This window comes from Narcine bancroftii, chromosome 4 (assembly GCF_036971445.1).
Source record: "Narcine bancroftii isolate sNarBan1 chromosome 4, sNarBan1.hap1, whole genome shotgun sequence".
NCBI lineage: Eukaryota > Metazoa > Chordata > Chondrichthyes > Torpediniformes > Narcinidae > Narcine > Narcine bancroftii.
The window spans coordinates 82,125,312-82,140,396 of record NC_091472.1 but is presented as its reverse complement, the minus strand read 5'-3'; the positions used below and the strand labels follow the sequence as shown (position 1 = coordinate 82,140,396).

General features: G+C 48.1%; 1 protein-coding gene across 5 annotated transcripts in view; it reads right to left on the bottom strand.

The window, feature by feature from the left end:
* Positions 1-11,357: 11,357 nt before the first annotated feature.
* plek (pleckstrin) overlaps positions 11,358-15,085 on the bottom strand; it is a 44,798-nt gene continuing 41,070 nt past the window's right edge. For 3 of the 5 annotated variants that reach the window (XM_069931777.1, XM_069931775.1, XM_069931772.1), the window contains one exon: positions 13,169-15,017. In XM_069931777.1, coding sequence (XP_069787878.1) covers positions 14,878-15,017 — 140 coding nt within the window. In that variant the 3' untranslated portion in view covers positions 13,169-14,877. Of the gene's footprint in view, positions 12,940-13,168; positions 15,018-15,085 lie in introns of those variants that run through there. The other 2 variants (XM_069931774.1, XM_069931773.1) reach the window with 2 other exon arrangements.

The following is a 15,085-nucleotide window of genomic DNA, read 5'->3' as shown; positions in this document are numbered from 1 at the left end:
AGAGTGGCGATTTGACTTCACACGAGGCACTGTATTTGACAGTGGCCATTTTGGAGCCATGGGCAGGGACTGTGCATGCACAGACAGAATTGCTGTGGAGACCACAGACGATCTCATTCGGGATGCCTATGTGGCCGGCGTTCGATCGAATGAGGTGAGCCAGAGCCTGCTAGAGCACGGGGGAGAAAACCTAAAGAACATGATCCCAATCACAGAGACGATGGAGGCTGCGGTCTTAAGTATGGACGTGTACTCTCGGGGCTGGACCCCACACTCTGATATGAGTAGGATGCCCTCCCTCTACCCTACTACTGCTGCTACGCTGCCTGATGCAACCCCAAAGTGTTATTTCTGCGGGAAGAACAAGCACAGCAGGTCCCAGTGCCCGGCAAAAAAAAACAGGTGCCAGAAGTGCTTTAAAAATGGCCACTTTGCTGCAGTCTGTTGCTCCAAAATGGCCACCATCAAACACAGTGCCTTGTGTGAAGCCAAATCGCCACTCTCCACTTCTTCCTCAGAGCTCTAGTCCAATGAGAGCAAGGGCTCCACCGTGCGGCAGCGCCTGATGTCATGGGGCAGACGCCAAGCACAGAAGGTAAAACCCACCCTCACCGCGATGACGTTCACCCTAACATCCGACCAGGCCCCAGCACAGACCTCAACGCCCACCGCCGCCGCCGACGAGAGACCCGCTGTCACCTCCGCCGCCAACCAAGGACCCACCGCCACTGCCGACCGGGGACATGCCGACACTGCCGACCCGGTACCCGCCAATGCTGCCATCCGGGGACCCGCCATTGTTGACCGCTTCCCCGCTGACCGCCCCACTGCCGACGGCAAGCAGCAACCCCCAACACTTACCTTTGGGTGCAGGCAGCAACACCACCTCCCCGACACTTTTTTCAGGCCCCACTGTTTGCATGACATCATCACGCACACGTTACGTGACGTCATCACACAGGTCTCCACTGTCTACATTACAAGTGTCTGCCTCAATAACCCTGAACAGGACTTCCCCCAACCCCTCACAAAAGCAATGGAACTGATTAAACTGATTATACCACTTGCTTATTTGACTCGGGGTCAACTGACAGTTTTATCTGCCCAGACCTGGCCCACCGTTATGGACTAGCTATTCTCCCCACTACACAGAGAATTTCATTGGCGACCAGATCGCGCTCGACTGGGGTAAAGGGGTACTGCATGGCGACCCTGAAAGTCCAGGGCATCACGTTCACAGACCTCAAACTATTAGTCCTTCCCCAATTGTGCAGCCCTGCTCTGCTGGGACTGGATTTTCAGTGCCAATTTCAAACCATTTCCCTGCACTTTGGGGGGCCTCACGCTCCACTCTCTGTCTGTAACCACTCCACCCCAGGAACCTCCTGCCAGCGGCAGCCCGAGCCACCCACCCCCGCACCCTGGGGCCTCACCTGTAGTCTCTCCAGCCTCCGAGTTGCTTCGCCAGCACTTTTCGTAAATCTCACCCCTGGCTGGAAGCCTGTGGCCACCAAAAGCCAGCAATATAGTTCTGAACACAAGAAATTTATCACAACCGAGGTGCGCCGACTGCTGGATGAGGGCATTATCGAACCTAGCTCGAGTCCATGGAAGGCCTAGGTAGTGGTTGTTAAAAACGGGGAGAAGCCGCGGATGGTGGTTGACTATAGCCAGACTATCAACCGCTTCACTATCCTGGATGCGTACCCCCTTCCACGGATCACGGATGTAGTGAATCAGATCACCCAATACCATGTATTTTCCACCATTGACTTATGTTCAGCCTATCATCAGCTCCCGATCTGCCGAGAAGACCGACCTTTCACGGCCTTCAAAGTGAATGGGCGGCTATATCAATTCCTCAGGGTACCCTTTGGGGTCACAAATGGCGTCGCGGTCTTCCAGCGGGAAATGGACCGGATGGGGGCCAAGAACGGGCTGACTGCTACTTTCCCTTATCTGGACAATGTCACCATCTGCGGCCATGACACGCAGGATCATGATGCCAACCTTGAGAAATTTTTTCAGACTGCAACTCGGCTGCACTGGACCTACAATTTCGACAAGTGTGTCTTCCAGACCACTCGGCTCGCAATTCTGGGTTGTGTGGTGGAGAACGGGGTGGTCATGCCGTACCCTGACCGCATGCGTCCCCTCATGGGCTTGCCCTGCCCCCCCCCCCCCAACACCCAGAAGGCACTCAAACGCTGCCTGGGTGTTTTCTCTTACTATGACCAATGGGTTCCACACTATGCCAACAAGGCACGACCACTCATCAAGACCACCTCCTTCCCCCTGTCAACCGAAGCCAGAGCGGCCTTCGACCGCATCAAATCGGACATTGCTGCTGCAACGCTGCAAACCATTGACGAGTCCATTCCATTCCAAGTCAAAAGTGATGCATATGACTACACTAGCAGCCATTTTGAACCAGGCTGCCCGGCCGGTAGCCTTCTTCTCCAGAACCCTCCAGGGTCCTGAGAGCCGACACTCCTCAGTCGAGAAGGAGGCCCAGGCCATAGTCGAGGCAGTACGTCATTGGAGACACTACCTCACTGGCAGGTGCTTTACGCTGATGACCGACCAATGTGTGGTCTCCTTCATGTTTAGCAATACCCATTGAGATAAGATCAAGAATGACAAAATCGCCAGGTGGAGAATCGAGCTCTCCACCTTTAATTATGACATACTGTATTGGCCAGGTAAACTCAACGACCCACCAGATGCGCTCTCCAGGGGTACTTGCACCAACATGCAACTGGACAGGCTGCAGAAGCTCCACGAGGAGCTCAGTCATCCAGGGGTCACTAGGTTTACGCACTTTGTCAAATCTCGCAACTTGCCCTACACAGTCTAGGGGATTCACTTCATGATCCAAGCCTGCCCAGTATGCACTGAGTGCAAGCCCCACTTCTTCCGTCCGGAGAACACCCACGTCATCAAAGCCACCCACCCCTTTGAGCATCTCAGCATAGACTTTAAGGGGCCCCTACCGTTGACCAACCGTAACACCTACATCCTTACAGCTATTGACGAGTACTCCCGATTCCCGTTTGTTGTGTCCTGCTCGGACATGACCATCTCCTCAGTCATAGAGGCCCTGCACAGCATCTTCGCCATCTTTGGGTACTCCAATTATATCCACAGTGACAGGGGGTCCTCGTTTATGAGCACAGAACTGCAGCAGTACCTTCTGGAGCATGGTATTAGTTCAAACAGGAACAACGAGCTATAACCCACGTGGTTATGGGGAAGTCGAAAGAGAGAATGCCACTATCTTGAAAGCGGTTACGCTTCCCCTCCGGTCCAAAGGTCTCCCCACCTCTCGCTGGCAGGATGTGCTCACTCGTGCCCTACACTCCATCCGTTCCCTCCTATGCACCGCGACTAATGCCACCCCCCCCCCATGAAAGGATGTTCTCTTTCCCGAGGAAATCCGAGTTGGGTACAACTCATGGTTCCTGGTCCAGTCCTTTTATGACGCCACATCCGGTACTCTAAGAATGACTCCTTGGTTGACCAAGTGACTCTGCTCCATGCGAACCCACATTATGCCTATGTTGAGTACCCGGACGGACTGGAGGACACAATCTCAGTAAGGGACTTAGCCCAAGCCGGATCAGGCGCAGCAGTGCCTTTAACCCAACCTCCCCCTATTCCTTCTCCCCCAGGTCATTTGCTTGAACAGAGGGACCAGCACCACCCCACCAGCTCAGGCCAGTCTGTCGACAACACCTTTGTGGAATTGAGCGAAGCAGTGGCCGCACCCGGTGACATGACTCCGGCGACTCCAATCCTGGTGCCACGGCGGTTACGCCAGATGGTCAGGCCCCCTGACCAGTACAGCCTTAACTTCCATCCACCCTGTAGTGTGGGATGACTGTGATTGGCTGAGAGTGTAGCCACACCTACTGGTAGGTCTTAAAGGGTTGCTCCTCGCCAGACCAGGTCATTCTGGACTGGTCGACCTACTTGTGATATGCTCCAGTCTTTTAGTTAATAAAAGCCTTGCTTTGGATCAACAAGTCTTTGGTTCTTTTGACGCGCATTAGAGTGACACAAACTTAAAGAAGGTGCTCAACCAAGCACGAAAGGTAAACTTAAGGGACAATCCCTGTGTGATGCACTGCTGCAGCAGTAAGCAGACACAAGAAAGACTGTACAACAGGCTTTATTCAGTTAAAAGTCTCTGCTACAGTAGTACCTGCACTGTAACTCCAGAGTGACTGCTCGAGAGGGGCCAGCTCAGGATTATATCCCGGGCAGTTGATTGACAGCCTGGGTGGCCAGGGCAGCCTGGTTCAGCAAGCCTGTGAGGTGTTGGAGGGGCAGGGGAGAAAGGTCATTCACTGCGGCATGAGTGTGCAATGTGTCCGAGATGGGGAAGACACATTGGGGCGACGTGGTCCTGGGGCAGTGGAGGTTGCTGTGTCGAGGTAGGTGCTCCCGTTGAGGCCAGATCCCTGGTTGAGACCGTAAGCTCCCAGCTATTGGGATACCTGACGTAGGCGTAGTTGCGATTGGTGTGTAGGAAGAACACCTGCTCAACCAGGGGGTTGGCCTTGTGGGCCCTTGCATGTTTACACATGAGCACCTGTCCCGGAGACATTAGCCATGCTGGGAGGGAGATTCCAGTCACCGATTTTCTGGGGTATGAAAATAGGCATTCATGGGGGGTCTCGTTGGTAGCATTGCCCAGGAGTGACCTGTTAGCGTGGAGTGCTTTGTGAAGGGCATCCTACCAGTAGTCCACGGACCAGCCTTTTGACTTTAGGGCTAGGAGTACTGCCTTCCAGATCACTCTGTTTTCACGCTCCACCTGCCAATTGCCCCTCGGGTTGTACCTAGTCGTGCGACTAGTTGCGATGCCCCTTGCTGTCAAGTACTGGCACAGCTCCTCACTCATGAAGCTGGACCCCTGGTCGCTGTGGAGGAATGCAGGACGCAGGGCATCCGAACAGAGTGAAGATCTGTGTCAGTGTCGTGATGATGGTGGCTGTGGAGGTGTCTTGGCACAGGATGGTGAAGGGAAAATGGGAGTACTCGTCTATCACTGCAAGGAAGTAGATGTTCCGGTTTGTGGAAGGCAGGGGGCCTTTGAAGTTAATACTGAGACATTCAAAGGGCTGGGTGGCCTTCACAATGTGGGCCTGGGGTGGGCGGAAGAAGCAGGGCTTGCATTCCGTGCAGACCTGGCATGTCTCAGTTATTGTTCGGACATCCTGATTGGTGTATGGGAGGTTCCGGGACTTGATGAAATGATTGTTGAACTTCCCCGTCGGTACTGGATGTCGTAGCTGAACGTTGCTAGCTCGACTCTCCAGTGCAAGATCTTGTCATTTTTTATCTCGCCTTTGTGCATGTTGCTGAACATGAACGCCAATGCACGCTGGTCAGTGAGGAGGGTGAATTTCCTGCCTGCCAGGTAGTGATGTCAGTGGCGGACCACTTCCACGATCACTTGGGCCTCCTTTTCAATGGCAGAGTGCCCGAGCTGGGAACCATGGAGGGTTCTTGAGAAGAAGGCGACAGGTCGCCCCTCCTGGTTGATGATGGCGGCGAGGGCCACATCTGAGGCATCGCATTCCACCTGGAATGGGGAGTTCTCATCCACTGCATACATCATGGCATCTGCAATGTCCTGCCTGATGCGGGTAAAGGCTGCCTGCGCCTCGGGTGGGAGGGGAAAGGTGGTGGCCTGGGCCAATGGGCGGACCTTGTCCGAGAGTAATAAGAGGCCGAGGCACCTACGGAGGGCCTTGAGCATGTGTGGGAGGGGTAGCTCCATTAATGGGCGCATGCACTCTGGATCAGGGCCGATGATACCATGAGCCATGATGTACCCCAGGATGGTGAGGCGAGTGGTGCTGAACACACACTTCTCCTTGTTATAAGTAGGTTCAGCTCCTCAGCCATCCGGAGAAATCTCTCCAGGTTGGCATCGTGGTCCTGCTGGTCGTGGCCGCAGATGGTGACATTGTCCATTTATGGGAAGGTCGCTCTCAGCTTGTGTCGGTCTACCATGCAGTCCATTTCGCACTGGAAGACAGAGGCCCCATTAGTGACCCTGAACGGAACCCAGCAGAACTGGTAAAAACGCCCGTCTGCCTTGAAGGCGATGTAGGGCTTGTCCCGCGCGTGGATCGGGAGCTGATAATAGGCTGACCAGGTCGATTGTGGAGAAGAGACCCCTATAGTGGGCAATCTCATTGACCATGTCGGCTATCCTGGGTAAGGGGTAGGCATCCAGCTGGGTGTACTGGTTAATGGTCTGACTGTAGTCTATGCCCATTCTCGATTTGCTGTCCCCTTTGACCACCAGGACTTGGGCTCTCCATGGGCTGGTGCTGGGTTCTATGACACCCTCTGCTAGGAGTCGCTTTACCTCTGCTTTAATGAATTCTCTATCAGCTGCGCAACAGCGCCTGCTTCTGGCCACTATCGGTTTGCAGTCTGGCGTGAGGTTGGAGAAGAGGGAGGGAGGGGTGATGCGCAGTATGGAGAGGCTGCAGGAGGGCTGGGGCTGGTCGGATGGCATGCTGTGGAGCGTGAGTGGGGGTAGGGGCCCACCGAAGGCAAGGGTGATGCTCTTTAGGTGGCACTGGAAATCTAAGCCTAGGAGTACCGGGCACACAGTTTGGGCATGACCAAGAGCCTGAATCCGTGGTATGTTCCTCCCTCCCCCCCACACAGTCAGGTCAATGGAGCAGTGCCCGAGAGTCCTGGTTGGCGAAAGCAATCGCAAAGCTCATAGTGTAGACTTTAAGCCTCAAGGTTCAAGCCACGTCCGGGTGTATGAAGCTCTCGGTGCTGCCGCTGTCAAATAGGCATTTTGTTACCTGACCGTTAATAGCAATATCTATCATGGAGCGTCCAAGGCCGTGTGGGATGTCCCTCTTTAGTGTAGTGGCTGCTAGGACCATCTCAGGGTCCGAGTTGCTGCTCCCCGATGGTTGAGGCAAGTGGTGGCCAATGGCGTCCTTCGCCGGTATGGGGATCGTTGATGGAGGTGAGTGGTGGTTTGTGGCACCCACAGGCTTGGGGTGCCTCTTGAGGGTAGTCTGGTCGGCGCCCTTGTTGACCACGTCGTCATCGTCGACCTCGTATTCGCCATGTTCTGGGTGGGAGGTAGGGTGGTGCGCTGGGTCGATCCAATAGGCCCAAGATGGCAGCAGTGCTCAGCCGATGCAAGATAGCGGTGTGTGGCAGCGGCATGGCTAGCTCTACCTATGGTCGTGCTGCCTGCTCAGTGGGGAGGTGACGTCATCACACTCTGCGTCGGCGGATGTAACATCTTTGCTGGCCTTGGCTGGTGTGGCTTTGGGAAAGGCGGCGCTCATGGCGAGCATGCAGTATTAATACCCATCTGGTCAAGGGGTGGGACTGGTGAGGAGGGTGGAAGTTGCTGGGTGAGTAATGGCGGTGCCTGGTCCTCGCACGTGGCGGCATCCCAGGGGGTAGCAAGGTGATCATAGAGGGCCACTGAGCTGCCGGCAGGCCTTGAGAGGCATACCTTTGCGTAGTAGCCTTTCGTGCTACATCGCAAACAGAACTGGTTTCTTACCAGCCATCTGACCCACACCGGAACCCACAGTACTTCCACAGGTGCGGAGGGCCTGCAGCAGCAATGTGTTTGCCTACCAGCGATCCTTGAGTCACAGCTGCTGTCTGGGCTGCCCACGCGGAAGCTTGGGGAAGTCAGGAGTCGAAGGCTTCGGCATGGAGGGCTGCAGACCCCAAGGAGTGGACTACCTCTATAGATCGGGCTTCTGGCGGGCAGCTCTTATAGAGCTCGTCGAAAGAACCAAAGGCTTGTTGATCCAAACCAAGGCTTTTATTAGCAAAAGACAGGAGCTCTTCACAGGTGGCCGACCAATCCGGAATGATCCGACCTGGCTAGGGACACAACCCTTTAAGGCCCAGACAATAGGCGGGGCTTAGCGCTCAGCCAATCGTTGTAAGCACAGTCTAGATACAGTAACTATATACACTATGTACATTGGTGATAGATCTGTACTATCACAGCTCTCGAGCACAGACCTCAAACACAGACATCACTGACTAATCTCTCGACTTCCCCTTCATTCACACCGGGTTCTGCCAGGCACGGACGAGCTAGCTTCGGCTGTCTCACCTGGCTGCTGGGCCCGAATACTCGGAGGTATCTGGCATAGACCACGTTCGTTAGGGGCTTGTACGTGGCCTCCAGGGTAACCATCACTTTTAGGCACTCTGTACAGTCTTTGAGGGCCTGGAAGACACGGGGACACAACTTCATGCGGAGCACCATGAGTTTCTTCTGATCCGAGTTCACCATGTCGAAGTGGTCCTGGATGATTGACTCGATCACGTGCCTCCAAATTTCGAAGTGTGCTTCTTCCGGGTGGCGAGGGTTGATTTCTAGGCTCCCGACAGTTGGGAGCTTTTCCATAGCAGGTCTCAAATTTTAACTGAATAAATTGTGATGCACTCCTGCAGCATTAAGCAGACACAAAACTCGAGAAAGACTGAATGAACAACAGGCTTTATTCATTTTAAAGTCTCTGCTACCATGGTATCTGCACTCGTAACTCCAGAAACTCCAAAGTGACTGCTCGGGAGGGGCCAGCTCAGGATTATATCCCAGTTGATTGACAGCCGGCCAGGTGGAGTTAAGTCTATTCAGGTCGGCTGATTGACAGCTGGCCAGGTGTGGTCTGTCCTCCGGTGATCCTTCTGCAGGTACAGTGATCGCCCCCTGCAGTAGGCTAGTAGTGTATCACCACATTCAGGAATGCTGGTTCCACCTAAACCAAGTCAGCTATGTAGGCCATGTCTTTACCAGCAAAAGCCTGAAGGCATACCCCTCCAAAATGAGGGCCATTAGCGAAATGCCAGTGCCAGTGGACGAGGCAGCCCTGCAGAGATTCCTTGGCATTGTAAAATACCTGGGCAAATTTATCTCCAACTCAAGCAAGCCGACAGCCCCACTGAGGCAGCTGACGCACAGAGACGTAGAATGGACCAGGCACGAACAGCAGCAGAATGCTTCTGACGCTTTAAAGACACCCACCAGTCCTCTCCTACTATGATGTACAAGGATCGGTGATGCTGACCTGCGATGCCTCACAGTATGGCCTAGGTGAGGCATGCCTGCAAGACAGAAAACTGGTGGCAAACGCACAAATTGAAAAAGAACTATTAGCAGTTGTTTTTCCCTGCTATAAGTTCAATGACTATGTCTATGGTAGGCCAATTACCATAGAAACTGACCACCTACCCCTAGTGACAATACTGAACAAATCAATACACACAGCGCCAGTAAGACTACAGTGAATGATGCCTAGACTCCAGAATTGTGGTAAGGAGATGCTCTTAGCCAATGCACTATCGCATGCCCCCAGAAAATACACAGTCCTGCAGGTCAAAGAAGAAGACAATTTTGATGTTATGACAGTCACCCACATATCCTTATCACAGCTGGAGGACTAAGAAAACACATGGCGGAAGACAGTACTTTAAACACCCTAGACACCTTAATCAAGGGCAGCTGGCCGAACAAGCAACGCAGTCTTCCACCAGCTGTACAACCCTACTTTCCCTTCTGTAACGAGCTAGTCATTGACGAAGTGTTCATGATGAAGGGCCGAAGAGTGGTAATCCTAAGCTCACTGCAGAATACATACATCGAAATCTTTCACGGAGGGTACCAAGGTGACAAATCGCAGAGCAAAGGACTTTGTTTTCTGGCCTGGCATGACAGAAAACATAGACCAAGGGGTACAGGACTGCTCGGTATGCAACATACTAAGCCACACCAGCAGAAAGAACCACTGCAGCTCCACCCTGTATCAGACCTACCCTGGTCGACTGTGGCAACAGACATTTTCAAATGGCAGAAACTGCAATACTTGGTATTAATTGACTTGAGATAGACATGCTGCATGTTGCGACCTCCTCTGTAGTCACAACCAAGCTGAAATGACTTTTCTCTGTGCATGGGGCACCTCACAATCTGCTATCAGATAATGGCAGGCAGTTCACCAATGAGAGATTCAGAGATTTTGCAGCAGTGTGGGACTTCACTCACATCACAAGCAGCCCAGAGTACCCACAGTCAAACGGGTTGGCTGAGAGAACTGTAAGAAACTTTAAAAAACAGCTCATGGAAAAGTCTCACAGGGAAAAGACGAGTTCCTCAACCTACTCAACTTGAGGAATGTCCCTCATGACACCACATTGGGCTCACCAGCACAACGGTTCATGTCAAGACAGACCAGGACAACTCTACTGGTGTCAATGAGGCTTCTGGAGCTTCAATAAAGAAACCTGCAAGAAGTCAAGGCCCAGTTGCTCAACAGGAGGCTGGCGCAAAAGAAATGTTATGACAGAACAAGCCAACCGCTCGAGCCATTGGCAGAAGGGCAGGTCATAAGAATGCAAACTCCACAAGGCTACAATTGCATGGGCATAATCAAAAGGAACTGCCAGGAACCCAGGTATTACCTGGTGTGTTCAAAGGGGGGGGGGGAGGGGTGGTGTACAGGAGAAACAGACGGCACAGCCTCCCGGTAAGGGAGCTATCCCCATCTCAAACCAACCTAGATGAGCTGTGTTCTTGGACTTGGAATGTGACCCTGACATCAACACGGATTCCCCAGCAACCACTAATGAGATAATGGACGTACCCCTGAGACAATGGATAATACACATCCTCAGGATGAGACACCGCAAGCCTCCACATCCACAGAGGGGTGGTACAGGACATTCAATACCAGTATTGAATGGGATGGATGTATATTTGATTTTACCCATGCAATGTTTAAAATGTTAACATTGGCTCATACTGTGGTATGTGGGGGAGTTGCTCAAAAAAGGGGATGTAGACAGCCACTGCCATCGGCTGTTCTGCATTGCTGCCACCACACTCGCAACAGCGCACTGCTCATGTGCAAGCTCCACGAGGGTGTGTTAATTGAATTGAATATTAGCAGGGAGCAGACGCCAGGCTATGGGCTTTCTCTCCCTCTCTCTTTCATTGTGTAAAGTTGTTTTGTTCACCTCATCTAGTTATTCAGCACACAATTACAAGCATATGGGGAAGAGGGAAGTTTTCATTATGTTGTGATGTTCTGAGCAACATTCAATATGTTCTGTAATTTCTTCTGACCTTGAGCAGAGCAGCTCTCATACTGTGGTGCAATCAGCAAGTATGGTGCATCTGTAGAAGTTGATGTGGGTCAAGGGTGGCACGCTGAAATTCTTTAGTTTTCAAAGAAAGTGGAAGCATCGTTCATTTTTTTGACTACTGCATCATGAGTTGCTACTAGATCATTGGATATATTTATTCCTAAGAGCATGAAACTGTCTACTCTGACTTTAGTGCCATTAATGTGTTTTGAAATTTATTTATAGTATCTCCATACATTCATTTCAAATTGACTTAGTATAATATTACATAATAGATACTAAATAATTTTCAAATTTTCATCCCCCCCCCCCCCCCACCTCCCTTAACCCCTTAGGAAACCACCTTGTGGTGGTTAATTCCCAAAAACCCAAATGGGTGTGGTATAAACCACAAGTGGCATATGACTTTCGGGAGCAGAAGTACCACTCCCTCCCCCCCTCCCCAGGCAGACAAAATACACATATAAACCGAAAAATCATCATTTCTTATATCCATAAAACCCCGGTCCATCAATTTAACCAATCTTATTCATAAACTCTTTTTTTTGAAAATCCAAACTTAATATTAAATTTTGCACCCTTTCCACCCTCCCAACACTGAGTTAAACTGTTTACAATCAATAAAAGTTTTTTTTTTAATTTTTTTTTTCAAGTCTTCCTGAATTTCATCCACTGAATTAAAACACCTCTGAACATCCCAGTTCAACACCGAATCTTCCATTCTTCTCAGTCTCAAGTTGAATTTGTAGCTTACTTTCAAAAAAAGTTTTTTTCAAATCTTTTAAAATTTTCTTGAACATAATTCCTTCGGTCTTGATCTTCTAAAGCATCAATGTTATTCATAAATTCTTTCTTCTGTGTTTCCCAATTTAATACCAAATTTTCCACTTTGTCAATCTTCTCAATGTTAAGTTGAAATTATTGTTTATTTTCAAGAAAAACTTATTCAAAATTTTTAACTCTTCTTGGACATTGCTCCTTCGACTTTAATTTTATAAATCATCAATCTTGTTCATAGTTTCTTTCTACTGAATTTCCAAATTTAATAATAAAGTTTCCGTTTTTTCCAATTTTCTCAATATTAAACTGATCTTGTTGTTTAGTTTTAAAAAAAAACCTTTTCAAAACTATTAAAATCTGTTTGCAATGTATGCATATTCACAGATAATAAATTCACTCTTCCAATATTCCATCCAAAAAAAATCACTGATAAACCTTATTGCAGGTCAAGGAGTTCCATATATATGTTTATCTTCAGAAAATATTTCAAATATTTCAAATCAACATTCGTCGCCATCTTTCAAAAAGGAGTCCGAAATCAACTTTAATAAGTTCTGTTCTTGAGAAAATTCCAGCACCAACTCCGGCTCTATCTGGGCAAATAGGTCAAATTTCTTCCAAAGACAAAGAATGTAATTTTGTTCTGTATTTATAGATAATAAATTCATCCTTCCGATATTCCATCCAAAAAAAATCACTAATAAACTTTAATGTTATCTGGATTTTTAAAACTCACGGGCAACCAATGCCAATTACTGCAATTTATCTTCATAAAACATTTCAAATCAGTATTCATCACCATCTTTCAGAGGGGTGTCCAAGGCCAGCTTATCCGACAGTCCAATTAATGAGCTCCGTTCTTAAGAAAATTCCAGCCTTGACTCCGTGGTTCTGTCTGGGCAAGTAGGCCGAGTTTCTTCCAAAGTCGGAGAGTGTAGTTTTGTTCTGTATTTGAACTCTATTTTCCTTAATCTTTGTTGCCATTTTAAACTAAAAACAATTGATAAACAAAATGAAGACTTTTAACAGAAAAGAAATATTCTTAAAACGGGTATTTATATAACTGCCTGGGGGAGACTGGGAATGCACGTCCGCTCCCTACGCCATCTTGCCACGCCCCCCAGTGCCATTAATGTGGACGGAGATATGGTACAGAGAGTCTTTGATATAGTTGTGAATGAAAACTGACAGTTATTATAAAACAGTCAGGAGAAATACCTATTCACAGCATTATTTATAGAGAAGAAATAAGCTAGAAATTAATAGATACAGACAGTGAGATGTCAGTGAAGGAATGCTGCCAACTGGCACATTCCAGATTGCAGAAAAACTGAAGCTTGGAGCAGACAATGCAAGGTTTTGTGGGGAAGGACCACAATATAGAGTCTTTCCACTAATTGACATTTATGAACTGAAACTATGTATCAAATTTAAAAAAGATTAACACAACAATATACAGTAATGGAATGTATATAGGAATAAGATATTAAAGATAGAAAAAGATTGGCATTAAGTGCTATATGATGAGAACAGTGCCTTGAAAAAATCTGGATGGTTGGAGCCAGAGACATCTAAAAAGGACAGATATGTGACTGTGGAAGGATGTTTTGGAGACCAGAGGAGAAACAAAAAAACCCCGAAGCTGAACAAGAGATTAGATCCTGTAGCAATGAAAAACGAGCAATATATAGATAATGTCTGTGTGACTTGGAGGGAATTTGCACAAACCCACTGCACGTTGTTCTGACAACAGACAATGATAATGCACTAAAAATACTACTGTGGCTCACAGAAATGTGTTTGCTATTCCCACAACAATTCCTGTGCAAGATAACCATGATCTTACTCATCACAGTTTCCTGGTGTCAAGGAAAGCAATATGTTAGAAGCTGGATAAACATATGTGGAATAATGGAACAGAGGGTATGCTGATGGCTTTAGTTAAAGAGAAATAGATGGGATGAATTTTAAATTTGCCAGTAATTCTCATGTTCTACAAAGGAAAAAAAATCCCAGGAGGTAATCATGTCTTAATTATACCACTCCTGTCTTAGTTTATTTTCCTTCATTCCCAAGCAGGACTCCCCTTATCAAGCAGAATGTGCATTTTGGTGTTAAACATCTTTTCCTGACGTGTTTTCTGTAGTCTTGGAGCACAATATTATCACTTTATTGTACATGTGGATTCTACACAACTCTCTAAAGCAATGATGTGTATTGAGTTGGAAAACAGAATAGAAATGCATTGTTTGAAGGAAGTCCAGGAAAGTCTGCAAAGTAGAAGCACCGACAACACATGCAATTCAAAGAGTTGTGTTCCGTCGCCAAAGCAATATCCTTATCTTAACATCTTCTGTGATTTCAGTGTCAAATCATATGTCCATCTGAGGGTCTCAATATAAGAATGCAAGGCACTGTGGTCAAATAAAACATATGATTGTGAGTCAGAGAGAATCACAATAATAATACACTAACAAAAAGCTTTGTCAGTATAACTGTTGCAATCTTACTCATGGGTGACAAGATTACATTCCATCAAATGTTATTTTTGTGATCGATTTTACAAAGCAAACTTACAGACGGTGTAAGCAATGTGTGATGAGTGATTCATATCAATCAAATTACTTTTTTAACTTAATCACTTATAAACATTTATGTCTGACACAACGACATTAGTTATAAATATGCTTTGGAAAATATTCATACAGGAATAAAAGTGTATGAAGCATGCAGCAAAAAAAACCAGGAAATGAAATACAGCTGGCCAACATCATAAAGAGGTTAGAAATATTCTATTCATAGCAGTGTCCAGTGTTCAGTCATCATTTATGTTTGCTGATTGCACAAATAAATGGTTAAGGAAGGTTAATACTGCAGTTTAAAATTGCCCTGGAATATTAATAATACAATATCATTTAAACTCTGCCTTTATTTTCCACTGGTGGTAATTTTTTTAATGACTTTGATCCATTCTGTGAGCTCTTCTCGCGTAGCAGCCTGCATCAAGTAATGCACTTCATCTGCTGTGATGATTTCAAAGAGGTTGCCCTTAACGTCAGATTTCTTACCTAAAAAAGAAGTTTTTTTTGTGTGATCAATTCTCAATGTTAAAACACACTCATCAAGAACATATTCA